The 27428-nt window shown below is 39.7% G+C and overlaps 1 protein-coding gene across 1 annotated transcript in view; it reads left to right on the top strand.

Moving 5' to 3' along the window:
• Positions 1-8440: 8440 nt before the first annotated feature.
• ZNF292 (zinc finger protein 292) overlaps positions 8441-27428 on the top strand; it is an 88177-nt gene continuing 69189 nt past the window's right edge. The window contains exon 1 of the mRNA XM_044246040.1: positions 8441-8608. Coding sequence (XP_044101975.1) covers positions 8441-8608 — 168 coding nt within the window. The remainder of the gene's footprint in view (positions 8609-27428) is intronic.

Here is a 27428-nt window from a genome sequence, read left to right as displayed (position 1 = left end):
CCTACTGTGAGGCCTTGCCAGGTCTGAGGACCCAGGAAGGGTCCGGAAGGACAAGCCAGAGGGGTCCTTGGCTGTATGCAGGATAGAAATCAAATTTGAGCCAGTAGGAAGTAAGACTAGAATTTACTGATGATATATGAAGAAAGAGCAGATAATAGATGGAGAGGCTGGGAGACTCAGAAAGGAAAAAGAGAATGAGTCTTGTTTAAGCTCGGGGTCTGGTGTTTTTACTGAGAACGGTTACCTGGTGTACATATATTCTCGGGCATTCAGGAACTGGTCGAACAAGGACAAGGGTTCAGCAGTATTCCATAAGTTACTTACGCCCTAAAGCCAAGGGTCATGGTGTCAGGGTGTCTGTAGTCAGTGGTCTTGGAAAATGCGCTTGATAACCTTGCCTGGTGACTCTTTAGATGTTATCTATTATGCTGGAAATCTCAAAAAAAAAATCATTAACTCCTTGACCTTTATAAGGACATACATTAAGGCAGGGGTGCAGGTTCTAGCAAGAATAGAAGCAGGAAAAGGAGCAAAGGGGAAAAAAAAAAAAACAGCTGTTTTCCTTTGCATCTCTTCAGTTTCCTTCTATCACCATCTTGGAGGAAAACTGGATAATTTCTCTGTGTCTTTGTGATGTAGATTTTCTTTCTTTCTTTCTTTCTTTTTTAAGATTTCATTTATTTGTTTGACAGAGAGAGAGATCACAACTAACCAGAGAGGCAGGCAGAGAAAGAGGGGGAAGCAGGCTCCCTGCAGGGTCTCCATCCCAGGACCCTGAGATCATGACCTGAGCCAAAGGCAGAGGCTTAACCCACTGAGCCACCCAGGTGCCCATGATGTAGATTTTCTACTCCCATCTTCTCTGGGAACTAAGAGCCATTTTTTGAAATGCAAACTTTAGGGAGAAGTTTCTCATCAGAAGAAATACAAAAAGGGGAGGTATTTAGAAAGTAGGCTAATAAAAAATCTTAAATGGATTCTTCAAAAATATTAGTGGAAAAAGCTTTAGCCATCTAAGGAGGTAAACTTAATTTATTCCATTTTCCAGAAACACAGCTTGGATCCAACTTCTCTTTTATAAACCAGTAAGTTTTGCACTATTATGCCCATCTCATAGCTAAAGTTTTATTTTACTTTATTTTTTAAAGATTTTATTTATGTATTTATGTATTTTATTTAAGAGAGAAAGAGCATGAGTGGGGGGAGGGGCAGAGTGAGAGGGAGAAAGAGAATCTCAAGAAGATGCCACGCTAAGCCTGGGCACCAATGCAAGGCTGGATCTCACAATGCTGAGATCATGACCTGAGCTGAAACCAGGAGTTAGATACTTAACCAGCTGAGCCACCCAGACATCCCTCATAGCTAATATTTTAAAACAAAGTTTTAAGATTTCTTTGAGTCTGTCTACATGTTTATGTGTATCTATGCATGTAAACACATGTTAATAGATATGGGATATTTTTGTTGCTAAAATTAATTTGCAGGAGAGCTCTGTTTAATTGGCTTAAATACAAATTCTTCTAAACAGTTGTTGGGAACAGATGATTTAGATAGTCGTAACTGGGATAAGATGTAAGTTATAGATAAACTTTTTAACAGCAATTGTATTTTAAAGTATGTTTCCTTAGAAAAATTTCCCAGATCTCTGGTAATTTGAAACTTTAGTTTTGCTAAGTTAAAATAAAAGATGAGATATTTATTGAATATCTAATTCATTTTCAAATAAGATAAAATATTGATTATAGAAAGAAAGAATTAAGCCTCAGTAGAAATTATAGCGCATAGATACCAGATTTTAATCCTGTTAACTCTAGTCATGTTAATTGTCTTTGAGGTCTTGGTATTTCCTGTAAATTGGATGGATCCTAAATTTCTCTAGTTTCTTCATCTGGTGACAATCTCCAAAATAACTTTTCCAATTTTTCTCCTATCCTTCGATTTGGGAATCACTGAGAAATACAACTGTTCTTTACTTTGAAGCCCTGCAAACTGAAACAAGACATTTGATAAAAATTTCAGAGACATTGGGGCGCTTGGGGGGGGTGTCAGTCCTTTAAGTGTCTGACTCTTGAGTTCAGCTCAGGTCATGATCTCAGGATCATGAGATCCAGCCCAAAGTTGTGCTCCATGATCGGCTTGGGGTCAGCTTGACTCTCTCTCTCCCTCTCCCACAGCTCTTCCCCATCCCTGACCCCGTATCTCTCTCTCTCTCAAATTTAAAAACTTAAAACTTAAATTTAATAAATTTAATAAAATTTAAAAAGATTTTATTTATTTGATAGAGAAAGAGAGAGAGAGAGCACAAGTAGGCAGAGCAGTAGGCAGAGAGAGAGGGAAAAGCAGGCTCCCTGCTGAGCAGAGAGCCTGATGCAGGACTCCATCCCAAGACTCCCAGATTATGACCTGAGCTGAAGGCAGTTGCTTAACCATCTGAGCCACCCAGGCATCCCTCAAATAAGTCAATCTTTCAGAAAATTCAGAGAAATCGCCACAACAGCTCATATTTAGACAATCTTTTTCACATTTGTTGTTATATGGTCTTCTCAGGAAGCTTATTGGTACACAGATGATATAATCAGAGGCATTCAAACTGCAAACCACAAAAATCTCTCAGATTGTCATTGCCGCCCCTCGCTTCATCTGAAGGTGCTTCAACCCTGACAACTAGAAATTTTGACTGGCTGTCCCCTGGGCTCAGAAACTGATTTATTATGTGATCCAATTATCAACTTTTGCTTTTCTTTTGTTTCCACAGAAATGGTTCTTGTTCATTATCTGATTGTTTTCACAATGCAGCCTAACTTTGGGATCCCATCTAGACTGCCTTCTGAAAGGAGACCTGAGTGCTTAACTGAACAGAACAATTGTCAGGATTAAGAGACAGCTTCAGTGAGATGGAGCAACTCAAGCTTCTTCTTTTTTTTTTTTTTAAAGATTTTATTTATTTATTTGACAGACAGAGATCACAAGTAGGCAGAGACACAGGCAGAGAGGAGGCAGAGAGGAGGAAGCAGGCCACCTGCCGAGCAGAGAGCCCGATGTGGGGCTCCATCCCAGGACCCTGAGATCACGACCCGAGTCGAAGGCAGAGGATTAACCCACTGAGCCACCCAGGCGCCCCACTCGAGCTTCTTGATTGTGGAATTTCTTATTTAAGGTTTCAAAAGTGGGACTAAAGGGCAGCAGAATTTGTTACCCAAAAAATGTGTCTCTTAGTCTGGATTATTTTAAACTGGTTATTATTATTATTTTTTAAAGATTCTATTCATTTATTTGACAGAGAGAGATCACAAGTAGGCAGAAAGGCAGGCAGAGAGAGGGAAAGCAGGCCCCCCACCGAGCAGAAAGCCTGACTCTGGACTTGATCCCAGGACCCCGGGATCACGACCACAGCTGAAGGGAGAGGCCCAACCCACTGAGCCATCCAGGTACCCCTTAAACTGGTTATTTTTAAGAAACACCAGACACAGTTAAGCTCTGAGAACTGAGTAGAAGTTACTCTTTTGTAAGATACATTTATCTTTATAAGGGGAATCTTCCATTTGTAAGGGTGTCTCCCTCCTTCTGGAAGAAGCAGATGATTTGATCTCTAGAAATCCCTATCAACAGAAGAGAGCAGGACTTAGATCTGCATAACAACCATACCTGGCTTACAGTTTTGCTGGGTCTGTATACATGTTATTGAACTTCGTTTTCTCCTATTAATCTGTTTTATAATGATTTAATCACTAGAACCTAGAAGGGAAGAAGGGAAAACTTTTCTGATCCTTCGTGCTACAAAAGTAACACTCTCTGCTGGATTTCCAATGAGGTCAATGAGATACAGTGATTAAAACAGAAATAAAAGAAAGGCACTTTCTACATTTCTCTCTTTGCTTCTTTGGAGAGATACTGTGAACTAACTCAAGGATTCTCTGCAGAAATGATGTATACTACTTTCGTGCTTCCAAATTTTGCTCTATTTAGTGATTATTCTCACCTTGGTTGATTTATAAGTTTGAATAATTGAGGCTGTATTATAAAGCATTTCCTGGGACACCTGGATGGCTCAGTCAGTTGGGGGCCTGTCTTCCACTGTGGTGGTGATCCCAGGGTCCTGGGATCCAGCCCCAGCTGCGGCTCGGTGCTCCATGGAGAGCCGGCTTCTCCCTCCCTCTGCCTGCCTCTCTGCCTACTTGTGCTCTCTATTTCTCTGTCAAATACATAAGCAAAATCTTAAAAAAAAAAAAAAAAAGGCATTCCCTTAAGGTGTTGTTCCTCTTTCTCATTCACACGTGGCTTTTCTTTTTGTGAAAAGAAAAAAATTATCCAAATAGGCAATAAAAAGGTCCCCCCTCACTTAATTATCTGTCCATCTTCTTTCTGGGAAAACTCAAGGACTAAAACTAATCCTCCTAAATGTGGGCTGTGACCCGGTGCGTTGGGAATCATTTCCGGCAAGTGCAACAGCACCTGTCTTGTGTTTTCAACATCTTACTTGACTCCCCTCCCTGTTCCTCTCAAGAAAAATGTCTTCCTTGTCGAAGTGTAGTATGTTTTTAACCGATGCCAACAGAGCCTTAAACCCATGCTCCTTCTTTGTGTCTGTGGGCACGGCAGTGGTTCCCAGACTCTGGGGATACTTTCTACTGCACCGAAACCCAGACGGACTCCAGTCCTCACTTCTGAGTTCCAGGAGGTGGCCTGTCTGGGGCCGGCGGCCCAGCTCTTTGGAAGAGAGCAGGCTGAGCTGCCAGAGACCAAGCAGCCGTGCCCGCATCACCGCCTCGTCAGGACAGACAGGAGCATCCTTTCCTGGTCGGTTTCCGGAGGCCCAGCGCCCCGCCCCGCCCTGTTGAAGCTCCAGCTTTTCTAGGCCCGGAGGCCCGCGGCGGCCGCTGCTCCTGGGCCAGGAGACACAACCGCTCTGTGGACTTGATCTGCAGCGCTAGGTGGGAAAACCGCCTTGGCTAGTGCTTCGCTGCTAGCGCGCCGGCGGCCGCGGCCCCACCACCGAGGACGCAGGCACTTTCGCGGCTGCCGGGCTAGCGAGCGAGATGGGCCACGGTCCGGGAAGCCAAGTGTAGCCTCCGCCAACTGGAGACCCGCATACAGGGTTAGCGGAGCCGAGAGAGCTTTAGTCCGGCTCTAGTCCTCTGGACCTTCTCAGCCGCGGGAGGGAGAAACAGCCGCTCGAGAGCAGCGCGCTGTCTCTGCCACCTCCTTGCCTTGCGCTCTGCCTCGCGCTCTCTCCCTGCGTGTTGGGATGGGGGTCTGGCTTCGGTGGTTCTCTGCGCCCGGGATTGGAAGGACCTGCCGGGCCTCACCCCTCAGCGATCCGTTTTCTGCAAACATCGCGCTCGTTGCATCCCTGGCACGGTCCTCTGGCTCTGTTAGCAGGCACAACCCAGCTCCCTTCCTGCCCGTGGGCCCTGCTATTTCAAGAATTCTAGTGAAAAAATGTGCACTGGCGAGATGCAGGCCGGGGCAGGCAGGGCAACTCGCGAAGCAGCCAGGCACAGGTGGCCTGGATGCAAACGAATCTGTCCCCTAAAGTTTTCCCCAGCTTTATTGATCGCAGGAGTGGGATAGGGGTCTAATCCTGACTCTCAGATTTACTGTGAAATAGAGCCTCTTGGAAGTGAAAGTGCATATGATTATAACAGTTGCGCTGTGTCCAAAATGGGCATGGGCATTCGCTGTGCTGACAATGAGTTCCCCAGAGAGGCGGATTATCTTGGCCCCAGGGTTTATTCTTATTTATCAATGGAACAGGCCTCCGATTTCCCCAGGAACTGCTCAGTAAGTAGGGGTGTGTGTGTGTGTGTGTGTGTGTGTGTGTGTGTAATGATTCTCATGAACTGACAGTTTGGTATTTAAGGACAAATGGACTTAGGTAGAAAGAATGGCGTACTTGGGGCGTACATGTTTTCTATGGATAAGATGAGATTTCTGATATCTCCAAGACAATGTTGACCTTGTAAGGGAGAGTATTCCCAATCCCTCTCATTTCATTAAAAACCTGTACTTTGTTGAGATTCTGTAGACATTCTACTCAGCACCTCAGACTCTTGTGTTCTGAACTGCATCTACATACATTTTCATAATAGAATACTTATGTTGTAAATAATGCCTTTGCAGGTGACTCTTCATCACAACTGTAAGCTTCTCCAAGGCAGGAATAATGTTTATCCACCTTTGATGTTCCCAAACCAAGCAGTGCATGTATATAAATACTCAGTAAATGATTTTACTCCTAGTCCTTCCATTTTCTGTAGGCTCTAAAACAGAGGAATGGGGAGGTAGAGCTCAAAGATAACAGATAAAAGTGAAGGACTTAGTCATTCCCGCTGAGGGACATTTGCAAAACCTTTATAGTGCTCAATCGATTTGCTAATCAAGTCTCTTGGTTTTAGGGCTATCCTGGGCGGGAGGAGGGAATGACCTACATTCTCAGGCTATTTTTTTAAAATCCGTATTTGGATATATTTCTCTTTTCATGTATTTTCCTTTCTTTGCTCTGTTTTTCTTTCTTTCTGTAGATTAGGTGAAGTGCAAGCCATTATTCTTGAAGTGAAAATATGCCATGCTAACCTTTTGATATCTATCTTTGGATTTACAGGTACATTTGGCTAAATTTCATATTTCTCGCTTTTTATATTTGCACTGTCATCCTAAAATAACATAAATTGAGAAACCTGGTTTTGGATGTCTAAAATACTTCATTTGGGAAAGTGAGCTGCAAGTATTAAAATCTATTAGGTGCCTTAATTGTTGCTTTTTCAGCTATTAGTGATACTTTAAAATATATCCCCATTCCCTAGACTCTTCCATAAGTACATATTTGGAGAACTTGTCTTGTTAATATGTAGTATCAGTACACTATGTAGTACTAGTATTTTAGCTGATACTATTTTTCATAAGGGGTTCAGTTGTGCCCACTCATCTTATGCATTGGTACTTAACAGATGTCACTACCACTGATGCATTACAAAACATTCATTCTGGACAACATACTATCTAGAATATTTTCTGTAGCTGCTAGAAATCTCTGAAAGAGGATGCTGCACACAATAGGAATTCTTATTTTAAATTCTTGTACTAGAAAAATATCACTTTGATAGTAAAAAGACTAGGTAGGTGCCTTATCAGTATAGTTTCTGAATTTTTGTAGTTTTAAGAAAGATAAGCATCTTGTCTAATTTTCTACTATTAACAAAATATTCATTTTATTATTTTGAGCATTAGGATTAAGGGCGTAACTTTTTTTGTTGCACCTCTTCTGTTTTCTTCAAGTGTCACCTATTCATTCCTTTCAGGTAACCAAATAAAATACGTTTGAGAATGCCATCTCTATTTGCAGCACCAGGAAAAAAATGCTGTTGAATTTATAATTCTCGGTAACCTTGTTCTTTTATTTTAGCATCAATTTTCCCTCCTCCGTTATCATTTTAATGGAGTTCTTATTGTTGTTTTTTTTTTCTTGACCTACTTTCAAGAGCTTTCATATAGAGTGTTTTCAGTGATGGTGATTTATGTAGTTGTGTAGGAGAAGTCTTCAATAAAAGTGAAACAGATTTAGTTGGCTATCACTTATTTTAGAAATGTTTTCATGGTTTAAAAATCATCTGGTTACATCGTCCACAATTTCATAAAGCGAAATCTTTTAAGCTATGTTTTTCACGAGTTCGCTCCGTTTTCCAGACTGAGGATTTGAACCTCATCCTACTCTGATCCAATTGTTATTTTTCTTTGTTGCCTCCACCCCCTAGAGATTGTGTTTCCACGGGAAAGGCGTTCTTGGGACTGAAGAGCAGAGCCAGTGAGGTATCTGGTACCTCAGGAACTAGATCCCTCCTCCCCCGCCTGGTGAGAAGTCAGAGACAATTTTGACAGCTCATAGAACCGCTTTGGCTCCCACGCTTGCGGTCCATGGGTAGGTTTTACCTTCTCCCTTTTCCCCTGTTTTGGCTTGCCTACAGGCCAGCCGCATGTGTAGCCATTGCCCCAGCCGACCCAGAGCTTTCTCTCACCTATCTTCTTGGGGGAACTGGGGCAAATGTCCGCAGACGACCTCGGGGATTGGGGAAAGCTACGCCGGAATCGGGACACTCGAAAGGGGAGCCGCTCCCCAGGATTCCCCTCACCCCCAGTCGTGGGGCCCACGTGACCGAGAGCTGGCCTCCACCGGCCCGCCCCTTTCGGCCGCTGCAGCACACTTCCCGCTCGGGGTAAGTAAACCGCGGTTTTCCGCACCGCCCCAATCCCGCCCTCTTCCTTTCCCCTTCCCTTCACCTCCCTCGGGCTCCCTCGCGCCACTCTCTCCGCTTCCCCATCCTCCCCACCGGGCCCTTTGTACGTGCTCGGCGGCGTGCGAGCGCGCCCGGCACGTGACCCCGCCGAACGTGGCATTGTGTTATCACGTGACCCAGGTGCGTACGCGACGGAGCGGGGTGTGAAGATGGCGGACGAAGAGGCCGAGCAGGAGAGGTTGAGTCGCGGCGGAGGTGGCTGCGTCGCGGAGCTGCAGCGCCTGGGCGAGCGGCTCCAGGAGCTGGAGCGACAGCTGCGGGAGAGCCGCGTGCCGGCCGTGGAAGCGGCCACGGAGTACTGTCAGCATCTGTGCCAGGTGAGGGCGCCTGGGGGTCCCCTCCCCCTTTTCCCCAGCTAGAGGGGGAAGAGGGCGAGCGAGCGTCTGGGGGCTGAGCGGTGGTCGTCCCTTCTTTGCCATCGTTGGCGCCGCCGCCCAGGCGGGAGCGGGGAGTATGAGGAAGGCGCCTTTGTGTGGCTGCCGTTGTGGCGGTTGTTGTCGGTAGCTCCCGACTGGGGGAAGGGAGTTGTGGTCAGGGCGGAAAATCCCCCTCCCCTTTCCTTCCCCCAGCACGGGACTGCTTGGTCCCCGAGGCCAAGGAGATGTAGACGGCCAAGGACCGGAGTCCTCTCTGCCGCAGGGATAGGGTAAAGGAGGAATGGAGGCCAGGTCCTCTTTTTCCTCCTCCTCTTATTGTGCACTGGGGATTACCGCGCCCCCCCGCCTCTGCGCCTCTGGTTTCCCACTCCGACGGGCCTCCGCCCCCACTGGTTTGATTCCTTTGCTTCCCCCTGCTTTCATCCGTCCCGCCCCCGGCCCCGTCCTCGCTGTCTCCCGGCCTTTGTTGTTCGAGTTTCGCCGTAGGACTGAAGGGGCCTTTGTTGATGTTCCGTGGAACCGTCCTCCCCGACCCCTTCTAGCTGGCTGAGATGTTCCGGGGTGGGGGCGCAGAGGTTGTCCCTTCCTGCCTTTGCTTGCTTGGTGCACCGCTTCCTTGGTAAAGGTTGCTCTCCTCGGTAGAGGAGAGGAGCTCTCCCTGTATCCTGTGGGGCGGCTTTCCAGAGTCTGCTTCTCTTTTTTGCTTTCACCCTTCGAGGAGTACGGTTTCCTCTGCCCTTCCTCCCCCATCTCCCCACCGCCTCTATTACTTGGAGCCTTCCCTATTTGGCCTCCTGGTTTAAAAGAGGATTGAGGTTCTTGTGGACCTGTGCTCAGGTCAGTTTTAGTCCTTTCCTTTCCTTTCTTGAACAAGGACACTGCTTTCCAGTAACGGTGTTCTAACCAGGATTTAGAATGTTAAAAGCACGTTTGCTCGATAGAAATCGCAGAGTTTGGGTCTACATTTGGCCCTGATTACAGACCCTCCAGTTAACGTTTGAAATTTCAAGGAGCTGCTGCTGGCTGTGGTGAAGATTTTGGTTAGATTGTCTTCTGGAGGAGGAAACAGACAATTTATACAGACCACATTTAGAATTAACTTGTCAATGTTTCGTTATAGAGAAGTTGTTTTGGAATGATACTGAGCCCAAGGCCGAACAATGGGTGGACTATTTTGGAATCTCCGAAAAGATTACATTTTCATTTAATTTTTAGTCTTCAGAAATCTTTCCTGTAGAAGATAGGGATACTTGGACCCATAGAAAAAAATTATCCACTAATGTATGCACGTTATTGTCACTGATTATTTGGTAGTACTTCATATCTTAAAAAAAGAAAAAAAAAAACTTTGTGAGATCAAGTGGTTACTTGTTTAGGAGTCTGTGCAGTGTCAAGAGCTCCCCACTTAAGGTAATAAAGGTCTGATGAATACCTGTGGCAGAATTAGAGAGTCCATCATTCTTTTGAATCCTTGTTTTAAAGAATTGTTGAAATTTGCCATTTTGACCTACCCTGGGAATGCCAACTCATTGTTAATTGGTCTTTTAGATATATTTATTTTAGTTGTGAGAGAATACTTAAAAGTACCCATAAAAGGAAGTGTTTCTGTTATAAGTAAAGTCTGCTTTAGCCAGTGAAAAGTATTAAAGTCTAGCTTTGCTGAAAGGTGCTTTTTAAATAGCAGTATCCACTGATGGGTTTATAGCTAATTACCGTAAATACTCTTAGCCAGCAATATTTATAAGCCTGATTAATAATTCTGGAAAAAGGAATCTCATGCAGGTTGGACTTTTTTGAGTGTATGCAATATCAGAAACTTATCACTTTAAAAAGTATTTTTAATGGATGAAACACCATTTTTTTAAATCAATATGAAAGGAATTTACTGTGTTTTAAATGATTAGTTTTATACCATGTAAATAGTTTTTATTGACCAGTGTTGCAGGAAACAGTAATAAAACAAATGCTAGGTTTCGTGTTGCAGGAAACAGTAATAAAGCAAATGCTAGGTTTCTGGATTTCAAGAATAATGAAATATTTCATGCACTAAAATGCCACAATAATTTAAATGCATTTAAAAGTAGTCTCCATTACTTGAAAAGTTGCAGAATGTGTCTGATATTTGATCCCTTCTAGAACAAATGCTGGTTTTTTTTTTGTTTTTTGTTTTTTTTAATTATCTGTTTTAGTGATTAGGTTGAATGGGCAGTAACTTGAAACAATTGTTTCTTTAAAATTGTATCCCAGCCATTATTACTTAACATGCTGATAGGAATTGAGCAAAACAGTGGTTAACAATTAAAGAATTTATTGGAGCAATTTAAAAACAGTATTTGAAATGCTAGGACCTGGAAATTGTTTCTGACCTCGAGATTAGCTTTTTCTTTGTAAGTTTTTCTGTAAAAGTGTGATATTCACATGCTTCAGAAAGGCAAAGATAAACAAATATTTGTCAGAGTTAGTGGGCTTCAGATTTAATATTCTATACCTGTTACCAGTGTTTGTGCAGTCCTTATTGTTAAATTTGTTTTTTAAAAACGAGTTAGTTAAAAAAAATTAGTTTAAAAAATGAACTAGTTATATTTGGAAGTTTTACCTCAGCAGAAGATGAGTTTCTTTTTAAGATTTTATTTATTTATTTGACAGAGATCACAAGTAGGCAGAGAGGCAGGCAGAGAGAGAGAGGAGGAAGCAGGCTCCCCAATGAGCAGAGAGCCGGATGCGGGGCTTGATCCCAGTACCCTGGGATCATGACCGAGCTGAAGGCAGAGACTTAACCCACTGAGCCACCCAGGCACCCCAGAAGATGAGTTTCTGGAGAATACAGTGAAACCTACAAAAGAAGAAGTTGCTTATGCATCCTAGTTTGTAGATTTTCTTTCTTTTTCAGTGAAGTACAATATAATAGATTTCTTTAGTTCTGAGAAGTAAAATAGAAATAAAAGATATTAAGTGTTTCTAACTGTTAACAGAATTGTTTTGTTCTTTATATTGTGTTGGAAGTATGCCCCACTTTTACTTGTTTACCTGAACATTTGCTTAAAGCTTAAGTAGGTGGAGGAAAAGGTGGTAGAGGATGAGTATAAGGGAGTGCTTGTCAAAAATCTCAAATTTCTTTAAATCTTTACAAGCTAGCTTTAATGTAAGTAATGTAGTTTACTTCATTGGTTTTTTTTTTTAATCAACTTAGAATAAGAATACAGGATAACCAGGAATAATTTCTTAAATTTATTTGTGTCAGGATCATTAGTGTACATAAAAATTGATTATAACTGGAACTTCTTGGACTATTTATTGTATTGGACAGGGTCAGTGTTCACTCAGTCATTCAGCATTGTTATTGAATACCTACAGCCAGCCAGTCATGATCGTGGTCCTTGGCTTCACAGAGTCTACAGTCTTTGAAGGAAGGTAGACAACCACTGATCCTTGTGTACTGTGACTTACATCTTTTATTTAGGAGATCAGTGCAGTACAATGGAAGGTTATTTATTTGGGAGTTTAAACAGAAGCATTTCAAAAGAAGAATTGTTCTAAAAGGATTTTAAAATTATTCATTTAAAAAGTTAAGCCATTTAATAGTTGAAGAATGATTTGTTAGGGGATGGTATTTGTTGACAGCATTATGCGCAGGGCTAGGTGTATTCATCATGAATACATGAATGAATACATGAGTTGTGACTGGTTTTGCTCATTCATCTTCATGTGGCTGAATAATTGTTTTAAAAGATTGACTTGGGGATGCCTGGGTGGCTCAGTGGTTAAGCGTCTGTCTTTGGCTCAAGTCATGATCCCAGGGTCCTGGGATCCAGTCCCGCATGGGGTTCCTTGCTCAGCGGGGAGCCCGTTTCTCCCTCTGCCTGCTCTCCCTGCTCTCTGACAAATAAATAAAATCTTCAAAAGATTGGATTGCATTTTTGGAAATACGTATTTTCCATGTGTGCCTACATGCACATACATACTTCATACTTTAATTCATGTAAACAATGATTCTTAATTGCATAGTACTTTCTCTCCTGAAGATCTCTCTTCAGGGGCATTTGAAAATAAGTGGGGTCAGTTGTTTGGTGATTGCAGTATCTGTGGATGTGATACTGGCATTTAATGTCCATGGCCCATGGATACTAAATTTTCTGAGGTGATTAGTATGACCGTTCCACTCCACCAAAATGGATTCCTCTGCCTAAATACCCACAGTGTTTTTTTGAGAAGCACTGAACAGAAAGAAAAATAATATAGTAAGATTTTTTTTAGTTGCTATGATATTTTCATAATTATGTAGCTAAGAAATGTAGCTAATCCGGAACAGGTCTAGGTAAATGTTGTTTAGCGATACTTAAATTCACACTGAGCTTGAGAGGTCAAGAAAATGTCTACTTCCTTAGTAGAAATTACAAGCAGTTATTTAAACAATTACTAAAACAATTCCTTTTTACTGGGGTAAGAGGTTGGCAATTTAGCATACTTAATTGTCCTGATTAAAGCACAGATTTGACCTTTTGATATAATTAAAATTCTGTACTTTTAAGAAAGCATTTAATGCAAAGACTAGATTAAGATGTTAGCAGGGGACACAAGTTACAGAAGACTCTTGTAGTATATAAAATAAGATTTAAATAAAACTTAAAGATGGCAGTTGAAGAGATGTCAAAAGGCAGTGTATCATTAGCAAGTTTATTTTTTATTCTATTTTTTACTTATTTTTTAAAAAGATTTTATTTATTTACTTGAGAGAGAGAGCATGAAAGGGGAAAAAGTAAGAGGGAGAAGCAGACTCCCCACGGAGCTGGGAGCCAGATGTGGCACTTGATCCCGGGACTCCAGGATCATGACCCAAGCCGAAGGCAGTAGCTTAACCAACTAAGCCACCCAGGAACCCCTTATTCTATTTTTTTTTAATTGAAAGTGTAGTGTAGGGATGCCCGGGTGGCTTTGTTGGTTGAGTGTCTGCCTTGCATTCTGGTCATGATCCCAGGGTCCCGGGATCGAGTCCTTTATCTGCCTGCTGCCCCCCTGCTTGTGTGCCCCCCCATCCCTGGCAAATAAATAAAATCCTAAAAAAGGAAGTGTAGTGTACTGAAAAATTTTTTTATATAAATTCAAACAGAGAAAGGGTATATAACAAAAACTTGATCTTTCCATCCCAGACCTCTTGTCCCTCTGAACAAAGATAGTCTCCTAATAGTATTTTTATTCCTCTTTCCAGGAATACATGTTTGCTTTTTTTAAAAAAAATTAAGATGATGGGGCGCCTGGGTGGCTCAGTGGGTTAAAGTCTCTGCCTTCGGCTCAGGTTGTGATCCCAGGGTCCTGGGAATCGAGCCCCGCATTGGGCTCTCTGCTCATTGGGGAGCCTGCTTCCTCCTCTCTCTCTCTCTGCCTTCCTCTCTGCCTACTTATAATCTCTGTCTGTCAAATAAATAAATAAAATCTTAAAAAAATAAATAAAGATGAGGACATACTGTACACTGCATATGGCTTTTATTAACCAAAAAATAGGTATCTTTGAGATCATTCCATAGCTTCTCATGTAAATTTGTGGCTTTTTTTTTTTTTTTTAGATTTTATTTATTTGTCAGAGAGTACACACACAGGGGGAATGGCAGACAGAGGGAGAGGGAGAAGCAGGCTACCTTCTGCTCAGTGAGGAGTCTGTCTCTCCCCCTCCACCTGCTTGTCCTGTCTCTCTCTCTCTCTCTCAGATAAATAAATGAATAAAATCTTTAAAAAAAGCCTGTAATAGTTTAAGTCTATGACAGTGTTTAATCAGTTAATTATTGGTGGCTCTTCAGAGAAATAAGTTAATTTTATGTATAGTAATTTCAGCAAATTGTTCAAAGTAGGAGGTAAGCATTTCTGGCTGGGGTATCAGAGAAAGCTTTACTGAGATAGGATTTGAACCAGACCTTTCTGCTTTTATTAACTGGTGCCTTATTGGAATAAGAAACAAAAAGCAAAGTAAAATTGTTAGGAGAGCTTCTGACTATTCGAGTTATATAATTAAAATATTTCAGAGTATATTTTAGTTTCATCTGTTTGATATAAGTTGATTGTTTTATCTGTATGTTCTGTACAGCTTTGTTTTAATGGCAAAGGTTTTGAAAATACCCACTTTCCTCAAAAAATCGCTATTTTTTTTTTAAAGCTAGGTTTTTTCTTTTGATTATTAGAGGATATCTTAAGTTAATTTTTAGGACATTTTGAATCGGAAGAAAGGATGGCTTGCTTGTTAATTAGTGATAATTACTTTAGGTATTGAGGGAGTAATAAGTCATTTAAACTTTAAAAGTGTAGGTAATGCTCAGGGGAAATAATTTTTTGAGTGTTCATAATTAGTATGATTGCATATTGGAGATATTAAATTCCACTTTCCAGAATATGCTTCTACCAATTTTAGCAAAGGAAAACTTTGCCAAACTTTGCTTGCCTCCTTCTTGACAATTACTTCCTGGTCCTAAATTGAAATGGAGGAAGATAAGGTGTATTCTGCAGTTGCCCCTTATATTATTTTATATGATGAACCTGCAAAACCAAAGATTTTTGAAAATATGTGTTCTTAACCATATGAAGATTTGGTGTATTTATGTTCCTTGAAATTCTGTCAGAGTTGAGAATTTACCTTTTTTTTCTAACTCCCACACATAAATCCAGTTCATGAAATTAACCAGGCACTATGGGAGGAGCCTCATTTATAAAATGGAAAGTTTGTTTTTTATTCATGCATTTGTTACATACCCCATATAACTTTTTAACTATGTATTGTTCCCAGGAGAATCTCTTGATTCATTATTTCCTTTTAGCATTGAGAGTTGCACAGCTTCTCAGAATTAAAATGTTACTCTTTTCCCCCTTAACTGTACATTACAAAAACTTTGTCTGTGAATACACATTTTTAGCCAAGAAGATGTGTTAAAATTCAGTCAATTACATGTATTTTTTTCTTAATTTATCCATTAAAATTTTTTTTCTATTTATTTGGCAGAAAGCACAAGCATGGGGAACAGTGGGCATAGGGTGAGGGGGAAAGCAAGTTCCCCAACAAGCAGGGAGCCTGATGTGGAGCTCAATACCAGGACTCTGGGATCATGACCTGAGCTAAAGGCAGACTCTTAACCCACTGAGCCACCCAGCTGCCCTTTTCTTAATTTATTTTAATTAGGTAATTAAATTCCTCATGTGGGATGCTAAGGGAGCTGTGGAGAATTATGGAGATCTCTGCCTTCAAAGCCCTGACAAATTTGATGCATATATTAGCAGTTAAACAACAGTATTAGATAGTAAAGTAGCTAGTGATAAATAACAGTAAGTGGAGTGTAAATTAAGAGCATTTTGAAATGAATTTAGTAAAAATTGATCTGGAAAGGAACACACTTATTTACATTGAGTCCTTAATGAATTTGGATAAGTAAATAGAAGTGGGAAGGGTGGGAATAAACAGAAGAATGAAACAACTTCAAACTGGCATCTTGGAGGAAAATGTCAGGGGTTGGGTTGAAGAATAGGATAGAAAAGATAAATTAGAACCAGAGTAAGGGTTTAGGATCCAAACAAAGGAATTTTAATTGATCTTTTAAGTATAGATAATATATAGTAACATTGCTTAAAGACTCACCGTTCTAAATTTGGGACGTTGAAACAGACAAAAAAGCTGAATGTCATAACTTCAGGTGTTTGCTTGTTTGTTTTTTTAAGTAGGCTCCATACCCAGTGTGGCAGTTGAACTCAGCACCCTGAGATTGAGAATCACATACTTGACTGACTGAGCCCGCCAGGCACCCCCAGCTTTGTTTTTTCTTGAAGTATCCTGTATTATGGCAGTGTAACAAACTACCCAAAAACATAGTGGTTTTAGGAGAACAGCTGTTTTTTGTTTGTTTTATTTTAAGTAAACTCTACCCCTCATGTGTGGCTGTAACTCAGCTACCCCAAGATCAAGAGTCACATGCTCTAGCAATGGAGCCAGCCAGATGCCCCAGAAGAATAGCTGTTTTTATTAACTTTACTCCAGTCTGGGGTCTGTTAGATGGTTTGCAGTCAGCTGGGAGGTTGTCTGGGGCTGAATGGTCCCAGATGGTCTCATTCACTTGTCTTGTTGTCAGGTGGGTTGGATGCCAAGGTTCCTCAGTTGGGTTGGCTCATCTGCTCCACTCTTACATCTAGTAAGGTAAAATGGGATTTCTTTACATGGAAAGAGGAGATCAGGTTCCGTTGCACAACTCCTTTTTAAGCCTCTGCTTGTGTCATGTTTGCCAAGATCCTTTTGGGTACATGTGGTCAAACCCAGCATCTTTTGGGTACAAGGAAATGGAATTCTTTCTGTAGCCTAACAGTCTGACACATATCCCGGTTCCCTTTATTCCCCACTGCAATGTCAGATACTTTATAGGTCAGATTTCATTTTTTCCTCTCTGTAGCCCTACTTCTGCTTTTTTCTTGTCAATCTATATTCTGTAATCAAAGCACATCTCTTTGCTCCTTTTCTCGTAGATTGACTAAAAGGCATTTCCATTTCACATTTTCTAATCTCAATTTCTAAGTAGAAGAACAGTGTCCCCGCTACATCACTCAAATTTTGGGAAATTTGTAGAACAGCCTGTTTATTTACAATAGTTCTTTACTTTAATATTAAATCTGGTCTCAGTTTGGTATTTTGTGCTTCTGAACATTATGCAGTCCCAACAGTAGCCTCTTAGGTCTTGTTCTAATCCTTGGCCTTTCTTTCTTTTTTTTTTTTTTTTTAACTGATAAACTTGCTTTTAACCTTACTTTCAATTTGTGAAAGTCCCCAGTATGCTGCTTTGATCTTTCTGCCTGGTTGGCAGTCCAGTATTTGTACTAGTGTTTCTTAAGCTTGAATTCGCAGAAACCAAAAAAGTGTGAGTCTTTCAATCTTAGGGTTACAAGTTTTGACCTCAGCTTATAGTAATATGTAACTTTTTTTTTTTTTAATTCACCATTTAGTTGTCACTCTCAAACAAAAATCTCCCAAAACAGTACTTATCCTTACTAGGTATGATTTTATTCTATTTTATTTATTCTATTTTATTATTATTATATTGCAAAGCTGCTCTTGATTTTATAGACCACTGATAGGCACAACCAGTCCCCCATCTTTCTGCTCAGTTTAGTAGTTAGCACAAGGATAAGGCAGGCAATCCTAAGTTACAAGGCGGCCTTCTAGTCTAGCTGATTCAGAACTTCTTACACTTTATTTAGGAGGAGGATCAAAAATGAAAATATGGTTTTAAATTTCTTACAGTGAATGCTAGAAACCCAGCATAATGGCCATGGAACCCAATTCGAGAAATACTGGTGCATAGGATAACATACAAATTTAAGCTTCGGGCCAGGACTGTGCTTGTTCTGTTGTTTACTTTTTCCCCATCCTTTCTCTGTTACGACAGGAACTTTCTGCTCCATTTAAATTGGACTCTTCATTCCTCACAAATATACCTGTTCATTTTACTTTATTTCTGATTATGCTTGGAGGAGCAGTGTTACATAGTTGAAAACCAAATGGATTTGATGTCAGATAGGAGCTCATCTCTAATCAGGACAAGATCTTTAGCTCATGCTTTCTTTGAAAAAAAGATGAGATGAGAGGAAGTTTGGAGTTAGAGAGGCTGTGTTAAGATTGAAGAGGAAGAGAATTAATGTTCAGAAAGGCACTGTTAGATGCTTTACTAGAATTGTTTGTTCTGAAGACCTGTGAGATCATAGGATTAAATACCAGTTTGTTTAAATGTCTCACTTAATCCAGATTGCCTCCTAGGATCTCATCATTACTAAATAATAGTTGTTTAGTATGACACTGAATCATCAGAAAATACTCAATTTTATAAGGCATTTGTTTAGGAAGACAGATATTTCGATAAATGGCTAAAATGAAAACAGTTCAAATATCTGGACGTTGTGTTCATGTGGAACATTTGGCATCCTTATTGATGCCTGACATAGGCAGCATTATATATTAAGTTCATAACTCAGATACAGGTTTTATATTTAAAAGGTAATCTGAATTTAAAAGTGGTAATTAACAATTGACTGGATTCCCATCCCAGATTATTAGAAAGTTGGTTTATCAAGTATTTAAATTAATAGCTGTGGTAATTTTAGCTTACCAAAGTTAATTGAAGCAGATATTTGTGATTTTTGAGAGAAAATTATTTCATTAAATAAGAACGATTTTACTGGGGCGCTGGGTGGCTCAGTTGGTTGGGCGGCTGCCTTCGGCTCAGGTCATGATCCCAGCGTCCTGGGATCGAGTCCCACATCGGGCTCCTTGCTCGGCGGGGAGCCTGCTTCTCCCTCTGCCTCTGCCTGCCTCTCTGCCTGTGCTCGCTCGCGCTCTCTCCCTCTATCCCTGACAAATAAATAAATAAAATCTTCAAAAAAAAAAAAAAAAGAATGATTTTACTACTACTTTTGGATGAGCCATTATCATCAAAATGAGGTGTTTAGAATCTTACTCCAAATTAATAACTTACATTTTGTATTGTCTGTATAAATGTTGTACATATTCTTGATCTTTTCCAGATTTTTTGCAAATATGATGAATCTCAGTCTGTAAAAAACCTGAAAGGTATATTTACCTCAAAAGCATTATCATTTTGTCAGTTTATATTCTGGAAACTACAAATTTTTGTTTTTAATTTTTTGAACTAAACTTTTGAAGATTATCTTTCAAAAGAACAAAAGTTTAATAAAATACTTACTAAAATTAATACTTAAGTAGTTTGAATCTTGTGACTTACCAAACTTATCCAAACTGTATTTGTATAACTTTATTTTTAAAAAATATTTATTTATTTCAGAGAGAGGGAGTGGTGAGGAGGGTTGGGGAAGGTGCAAGGGAGAGGATGAGAGATCCTTTAAGCAGACTCCATGCTGAGTGCAGAGCCCAACTTGGGGCTCCATCTCGTGACTTAACTGAAACCTGGAGTCCCACACTTAACTGTTCCACGCAGGCACCCCTGTGTAAATATTTTAAAGCTCTATTAGGGTAATTACAAAAAAAAAAAAGGTTGCCTGCCTAAAATGAGATAGTGCACATAAAAACAGGTAAGATGGGTAAAATGTATATCCTCGAACAAATTGATCATAAACTTTTTTGTTAGCATGAAAATATTTTATAGGAACGGTTCTGAATGTTCCATAACTGCTGTTTCTTTAGTAATTAAAAATTCACCACCATATTGTGTAAAACCGAATATGTTGGCAAGTCACGCTTAGCATACTCAATATTGTGACCTATTTATAAAATATTTCTGAAAAGGTGACCTGATGTTGCAAATGCTGCCAAAGAGAAATTATTTTTAATACCAAAAAGACCTTTGAGGGTTTACTTAATCTTGAATGAAACCATTTGTGGTGTTTGATTTCCACCCCACCCCAAGAATCATCTTTTATAGATCGTGTTTTACTTAATGGAAAAAACTTACTCTTTATGTTCTGTCCCTCATGATACTTGGCTTGACATCCCATTAGATACTGTGAATTAAAGTTGGGATTCTGAGGACACTGGTTTTAATTTCCACAAAATTGTTTATTTTGACCCTTGGCATGCTACTTAGAACTTTGCTTTATCCTTGAAATGGAAATGGTACAGACCTTTGTTGTTGTAAGAATTGATCAAGGACATGTAGTTATTTTAAATGATTGTTACAATATAAAGCAACATTTTCATTTACACTTAGAGACTACTTTGGAAACACCTTTGATGTTTTATATATGATAATGACCTAGCATAATTTAAAACCAAAAATTCTGTCATATTCAATGCCATCTATTATCATCACATTGAAAAATAACATTATAGAGTACTGATCTACCAACTTTTTTGAAGTCTGTATTTTAGAGAAGGTGGAATTTTATTTTGTAGTAATTTATAAAAAATTGTTTTGATTTTGGGGGTGTGAGCAGGAGAGAGATTACTTGATGTGTGGAATGTACCAGGAGTAGATTATTGGCTTTACTATTGAAACCTTTCCTTTGTCCAAAATATAAACCTGGGATTTGAGAGGCTGGGGATGGGAGAAGGTTTTACAAAGTAACTGAAAGTAGAGTTTTTGAACTGTGATTCAAATTACAACTCCCTTACTTCCTTTAGGACTTCAGGCTTCATTTTATGTCTGTGTTCTTATCTACAGAGTGGAGGTAATACCTGCCTTAAAGCTGTCGTGATTAAGGCATAATATTTGCTGAGCACTTCGCATGTTATAATGCTGGAAGTACACAGTGATTGCTAGCTATTAACACTTATAAGGACTAGATCTGAAATTTTCCCTCGTAAAAGAACATTAATCTTAGCGTTAGTAAAATACTCTCTAATTTATTGTCATCTAGATAGTGGCCTTAAAACTTTAAAAAATTGGGGTTCCTGGGTGGCTCAGTGGGTTAATAAGCCTCTGCCTTCGGCTCAGGTTATATCAGGGTTCTGGGATTGAGCCCCACATCGCGCTCTCTGCTTGGCGGGGAGCCTGCTTTCCCCTCTCTCTCTCTGCCTGCCTCTCTGCCTACTTGTGATCTCTGTCAAATAAATAAATAAAGTCTTTAAAAAAAAAAAAGAAACTTTAAAAAATTAAGGGAACTCCTTCCCTTTACCCCAAACTCTTGCTTGGTATCTTGATGTATAAAACAGAAAAATTACCTCTGCAGAAAAGTTTGAGACGTACTAATCTAGCATATATAACAATACCATTGCCAGAGGTTGTAAAGGGAGTTCAGTATACTTTTCTGACATTATTTTCTTCTTAAACAGGTGTGGGTTTTTTCCCTTTTGTTTTCTTCATTTTACTGCTTTCTTCTCTGTATTCTGGAGGACATAATGAATGTTCTTGTCTTAGAGCCATCACTCAGAACTTTCATATATTCTGTTTAATTTTTAAAGAGTTGTAATTGTGTGGCTTGCTTTTGTTTTATGTACTAAGTCACATTAAATAAACTCGGGGTTTTTTTGTATCTAATATTTAAAATACATTTATTTCTCAGGAAGTGTGGTACTGAGATGTATATACTGTGAATAGAGAAATTGTACTTTATCAGAATAACAATAAATGTTAATAGTGAAATTTGTGTGCCTTTCCACAGATATACTCATTGCTAACATTTAATTCTTCTTGAAAGTTCTTGAAGAAGACCTACACCATCTTACACATTCCCCCCAATCTTCATCTATTTTTCTCTGGATCTTTCATTTTCTTCCTTAGGTGTCGGAGAATGCTACATCACAGTGCCTATGTCGTTCACCTCACTTTATCTCATTGGGTAGGCATTACATAATTTCATCCTAAGAAGAACAAGGGTTAGTGTAGCACAGTAAGATATTTTGAGAGAGTGTACATACACACCATATATATGTACTATTACAGCTTACATAGTTATTTGAGTATGTTTACTAAATTACAAAGTTTATGTTTTAGATAAATTCAATAGAACAAGAAGTTTTTTCTCCTTCTGTACTTCACTGTGTACTCTTTCTTTGGAAACCTCTGGTTTATAGTGCTATGAGTAGCTGACATTTCTGAGATAAATTATTAAATAACTGCCTGATTTGTTTTTCCCATTTTCAGAATGTATGGAGATATGACAACAGTAACAGCAGATTTTAATTACTGTCTTAATCAGATTTAATGTAGTATGTATTTCTGGTTTATTGCTTCTTTCACACTTTATCCTTTATAAAGATACCTGAGTATTAAGTTGTCCCAGTTATCAGATTCCCTCTCAGCTCTAAATCAACTCAGTTACTTGCTCTGTGATATTGGAGCTTGACCCATTAAGCATTTCTTCTTTGATTGATGTTCCGCTTTGTTGGTAGAGCATACTGAAGGGACACTACACAAGGAAGGGGCTTTAGTTTTTATTTCTCGCTCCTACTGCATGACTGCTAGTGGGACAGGTATGGGGACATCCCGTGGTGCTTTGTCCCAGCGTGAAGTGTCCACAGTAAACACGCTTTTGGTGAGCTCACAGTCCCAGCCCCGACTTCATGACCATCTCACCATAGTTCCCCTGACATGTACATTGCACACCCTGAACATATGTCTCCTTTCTGGAGAGCCAGCGGCTAGCACCCTAGTTCCCCCTGCATGTCTTCTTACACCATTGAGAGTTGTTTTCCATGGCCCTCCCTATAGGCACTGTTGGGTCCGGTTCTTTGTGTTTCATCTCCCTATGTGTGCTCACTAACAGGCCTGTTAGGTCCAAGCATCCCAACCTGGTGAACTTCCTTGCCATCCAGCAGGCTGCAAGCACACCTTTTCCTTGGTGCATACCCTAGTTTGGGGGGAGGGCCCTCTTCTGTGTTTGTTTCTGCTTGGATACGTTCACCCAGCCCTCTGGTATTCTTTAGAGTTCTCTTTACACATTTATATATGTTACTCCCTTGTTTTCTTTCTTTAAGTGCAACTTTCCCTTTTCAAATTACTGTGTGGTTCCTATTTCTTGGTTGAACCCTGATGCAGTAGGCTGAAATGAAATAAATTACATACTATATTTAAGCATAAAACCTATAGATTGGTACCGATACTTTTTCCCTCATATACACAGTATTATTTGGGTCATCACCTAGTCCATGGAAACTTAGTTTAGTATTAAAGAAATAAAATAACATGGTTGTAAAATTCATTCCAGTTGGCTTATAACTGTCTGGGAGTCATCCTTAAAAGTCGCTGGCACCTGGGTGGCTCAGTCAGTTGAGCGTCCAACTCTTGCTTTTGGCTCAGGTCATGATCTTAGGGTCCTTGGATTCAGCCCTCAGTGCTCTGGGCTCAGCGGGGAGATCTGCTTCCAGTCTCCCTCTGCACCCCCTCCATTCCACTTGTGTGTGTGCTCATGTGCATGCACACACTCTCTCTCTCTCTCTCTGAAATGAATAAATAAGTCTGAAAAAAGCACTGGCCTCAAAAATTGTTGAGATGAGGGAATGGAATAATTGTGTTTTCATAGTTAATTATGTCTCTAAACAGTCAAGAAACACCAAGTGAGAACTTCTCAATCCTATTAAGTTATGAGCATATTTGATAGCTCAGAAAATTTCTACCTGGTCATTTCTTTTTGAATAAATTAGCAAATGACAGTCATGTGAATTATCTTTTTAAAATTTACCCAAATAGGAGGTTGGATTAAAAGAAAAGCACACCCACACTCTTAGAGGATGTGGGGCTGGTAAGGAATGGAGACACAGAAATGCTGTTGTAACCAATTTATTAGTAATGCTAACTTGTTAAATGTTATTTGTAGACATGTAAATTTGTTCATTTTCATATCTGAATCTTATGGGTATTTAAAATGAGTACTTTTGCTAATTTTATGATCCCCTTATATCTCTCATAACATCACGTAACTGTAGTTATTTCTTTGCAGTTGACTAAAGTATTCTGTTAATACTACCTTCATTCCCAAGTATTTTTCTCAGTTCAGTGGATACTGAATTTCTGACTTAATATGTTGGCTTCTCTGCACCCTGGTGCTTGTTTTTTCTTTGAAGCTGTGATATATATTTAAAATGGATAATGACAGTAGCTCCAGAAATTGAAGGAGGAAGGAATAGAATTAATGACAGATTATTGATTCTATAGCAAAATTTGTTAAATCTGCTGTATCTGATAGCTTTTATGCTGGTACAGAAGTAAAGAATCTGCATTTTGTATTAAATATGTTAAAGTAAAATCAATAAAATAGGATATTAGACTCTTGTTTGAGGGGGTTTTACCTCCTGTACCTACTGCTTTAATTTCACTCTTTGTGACAACTTTGGGTAGGGATATTATTGAAGATAAAACTGATACCACTGACCGTGTAGATGATGATCTCCCCAGTGGGATGTTTATCTAATTAGTATTTTAAGTAAATTTTAAAAAGCAAATGATGTTTTCTGTAGAGGAGCCCCCCCGCCCCTTTATTTTAAACTTAGATTACTATGTATAAAGTGAATGTTCTTGAAAAGGAAAAAGTACTTTCTTTTTGGGGGACAAAGTATTTTTCAATAAATTTACCAATAGGAGTTTTCCTCCCTTTCAGTGAAAAGATTCCTATTTTATTCTGTTCTTTGACATGTGAAACTTTGTAAGGGTGTAATGTACTAGAGAAAGATAATTACAAGGGAATGAATCTAATCATAACAGAAAATAGAATTCTTTGCAACAGTGAGATAATAAGGAAGAAAATATTCTATAGTATACATTGCTATCAGATATATTTTTCTCTTTTCTGCCGGCCCCTACAAGAAGAATATAACATGAAATTCATATGGCATATATTGTATCTTACTAAGAAGTTACTTCTTTAAAAACTTTTTTAAAGTCTTCCTCAGTTAACACAGTATGGCAATTTAACTAAAAATTTTAATTTTGTTGGTGTACTGTTTGTATTCTTTTAGAACTACAAGCATACTTTTCTGTGTTTATTGATAGAGGTAAACTCCCAGGCTAATCACAGAAGTCTTTTGTTATTTACAGTGTATGCTTTATTCTTTTCTTTAAGATTTTTTTTTTCATTTGAGAGAGAGTGCACGTGTGCAGGGAGGGAGGGGCAGAGCCAGAGGGAGAGGGAGAATGGAAGCAGACTCTGTCATGGGGTGATCCCATGATCCCCGAGGTCATGACCTGAACCAAAATCAAGAGTCGGCCACAACCAACTGAGCCATCCAGGCAACCCTACAGTGTATGCTGTAATGTTATTTCGTATTCTAGGGACATTATGCCATGCAGGAAAGAAGGGTTTCCTATTCTTTCTCTTGAGTATTAGGCAAGCTTACTATCCAAGTTAGAAACAAGAGGGTGTGTGTGTGTGTGTGTCTGTAAAGGAACATCCAGAATAATTTCTAGGGATGTGTGGATATGTCTTAGGTAGATAAGATTTTAAGTAGATAATAATGGGGAAATATGGGTAATTTAGGGAAGAATAATTGGAATAGAAGAGCCTCCAAAGAGAAAAGCTGCCTCGTTACTGCTGAGTGCAGTCTTTTTTTTTTTTTTTTTAAAGTTTCTGTGCTCCTGAATCCATCATTTCTCTGAAAACTTGAATTTGAAACTTTTTCTTAACTATGTACATTACATTAGCAGCAAGGCTTCATGGAGTAGATGACTAGGGCAGGACTGTTGTGTGTGGCTTTATAAGTTCGGGATTCCAGTTTCGCTGTCATCACTCTGATCTTTAACATTTACTATGTGAGTGAATAAATTACCCTTTTCCCCCTTAAATTTCTCATCCTAATAAAAAATGATCAAATATTTAGGTAAAAAGTGCTTACATAAAACAATTTGTCAATTTTTTCTGACTTAAATACATTAAAAATATTGTGAATTATGGGTACAGATCAATTGTGATAAGTATCTGGGAACTCTTGTCCAATAACACACTTGACTAAATCTCTGGATTTCAAGGCCTGGCCACTTAGTACTGGAAAATACATACATCCATAGCCAGGTCTGTAGCTGAAGGGCTGTTGGATGAACCTATTCTGTGGACAAATACATGATATTTACTGATGACTAAATATAGTTTGGTGTTTCTGGGTTAAAAACTACTGTCAGGGGTGCCTGGGTGGCTCAGTGGGTTAAAGCCTCTGCCTTCGGCTCAGATCATGATCCTGGGGTCCTGGGATTGTGCCCACATAGGGCTCTCTCTCATAGGGACCCTGCTTCCCTTCCTCTCTCTGCCTGCCTCTCTGCCTACTTGTGATCTCTGTCTGTCAAATAAATAAATAAAATATTTTTTAAAAAAATCATTTAAAAACTGCTGTCATGGGCGCCTGGGTGGCTCAGTGGGTTAAAGCCTCTGCCTTCGGCTCAGGTCATGATCCCAGGGTCCTGGGATCAAGCCCCGAATCTGGCTCTCTGCTGTGCAGGGATCCTGCTCTCCCCCCCCCCCCCGCCTGCCTCTCTGCCTACTTGTGATTTCTCTCTCTCTCTCAAATAAATAAAATCTTAAAAAAAAAAAAACAAAAAACAAAAAACTACTGTCATTACTTAACTGTTTGTCTTTGCCAGCAGTGACAATAAATGTCTACAAACCCCAGGAATGTGAAGTAGGGTAGGGAAAGAATAGTGAGGAACCACAGTTCCCACCCAGATTCACTGCCTATTGACTACCTCCTTATTACTGACTGTTGTGTGGGAATTCTGGCCTAGTGTTGCTGGATATTCTGATTTCTCAAGAACTAGAAATCCAGATTCTTAGTATAATAGCACAATTTTGAAATATTGGCAAGTAATTAAAAATGTCTAAGGGGAAACACCCCCATACACTGTATGAGCCAAACAAAACATGTCTGAGTAATTTAAATTTATTCCTGGGTATTTTGAGTGATCTATCATTTGCCAGAAACAGGACATGAAAAACAGTTCCTCCTTCAGAGTGAGTTTTGGTTCTTTATAATTCCATCACACTATGTTGTTTTCCATTTTTCATTTGCATCCCTGGAAATTGTAGTCTCCTGAATGCATCTGGAAAGAGAGTTGTACAAATAGCAATGAGGTAAGGGGAGGGAAACAACTCAGGTTGCTTTGGTACCTAATTTGGAATAGAGAGATCTTAAGGTAAAGATTTCCATTGGCAGATAGGTAGAAATCTCTTACCATCTTCCTGGTTGTCTTTTCCTGCTTTGTTTAATTTATTCTGAGGCCTAACAGATTTTTAGCCAGTGTTTTAACTTTCCAGAACTATTTAAACATTCTATGTACGCCAGGGATGATTTTATGAGTATTTCAGTGGAAGGATGGAAGAGAACCAATCAGATAACACTAGCTTGCAACCA

This window comes from Neovison vison, chromosome 1, assembly GCF_020171115.1.
Source record: "Neovison vison isolate M4711 chromosome 1, ASM_NN_V1, whole genome shotgun sequence".
NCBI lineage: Eukaryota > Metazoa > Chordata > Mammalia > Carnivora > Mustelidae > Neogale > Neogale vison.
The sequence above is the reverse complement of the archived record's forward strand: the minus strand, read 5'-3'. Positions and strand labels throughout refer to the sequence as shown.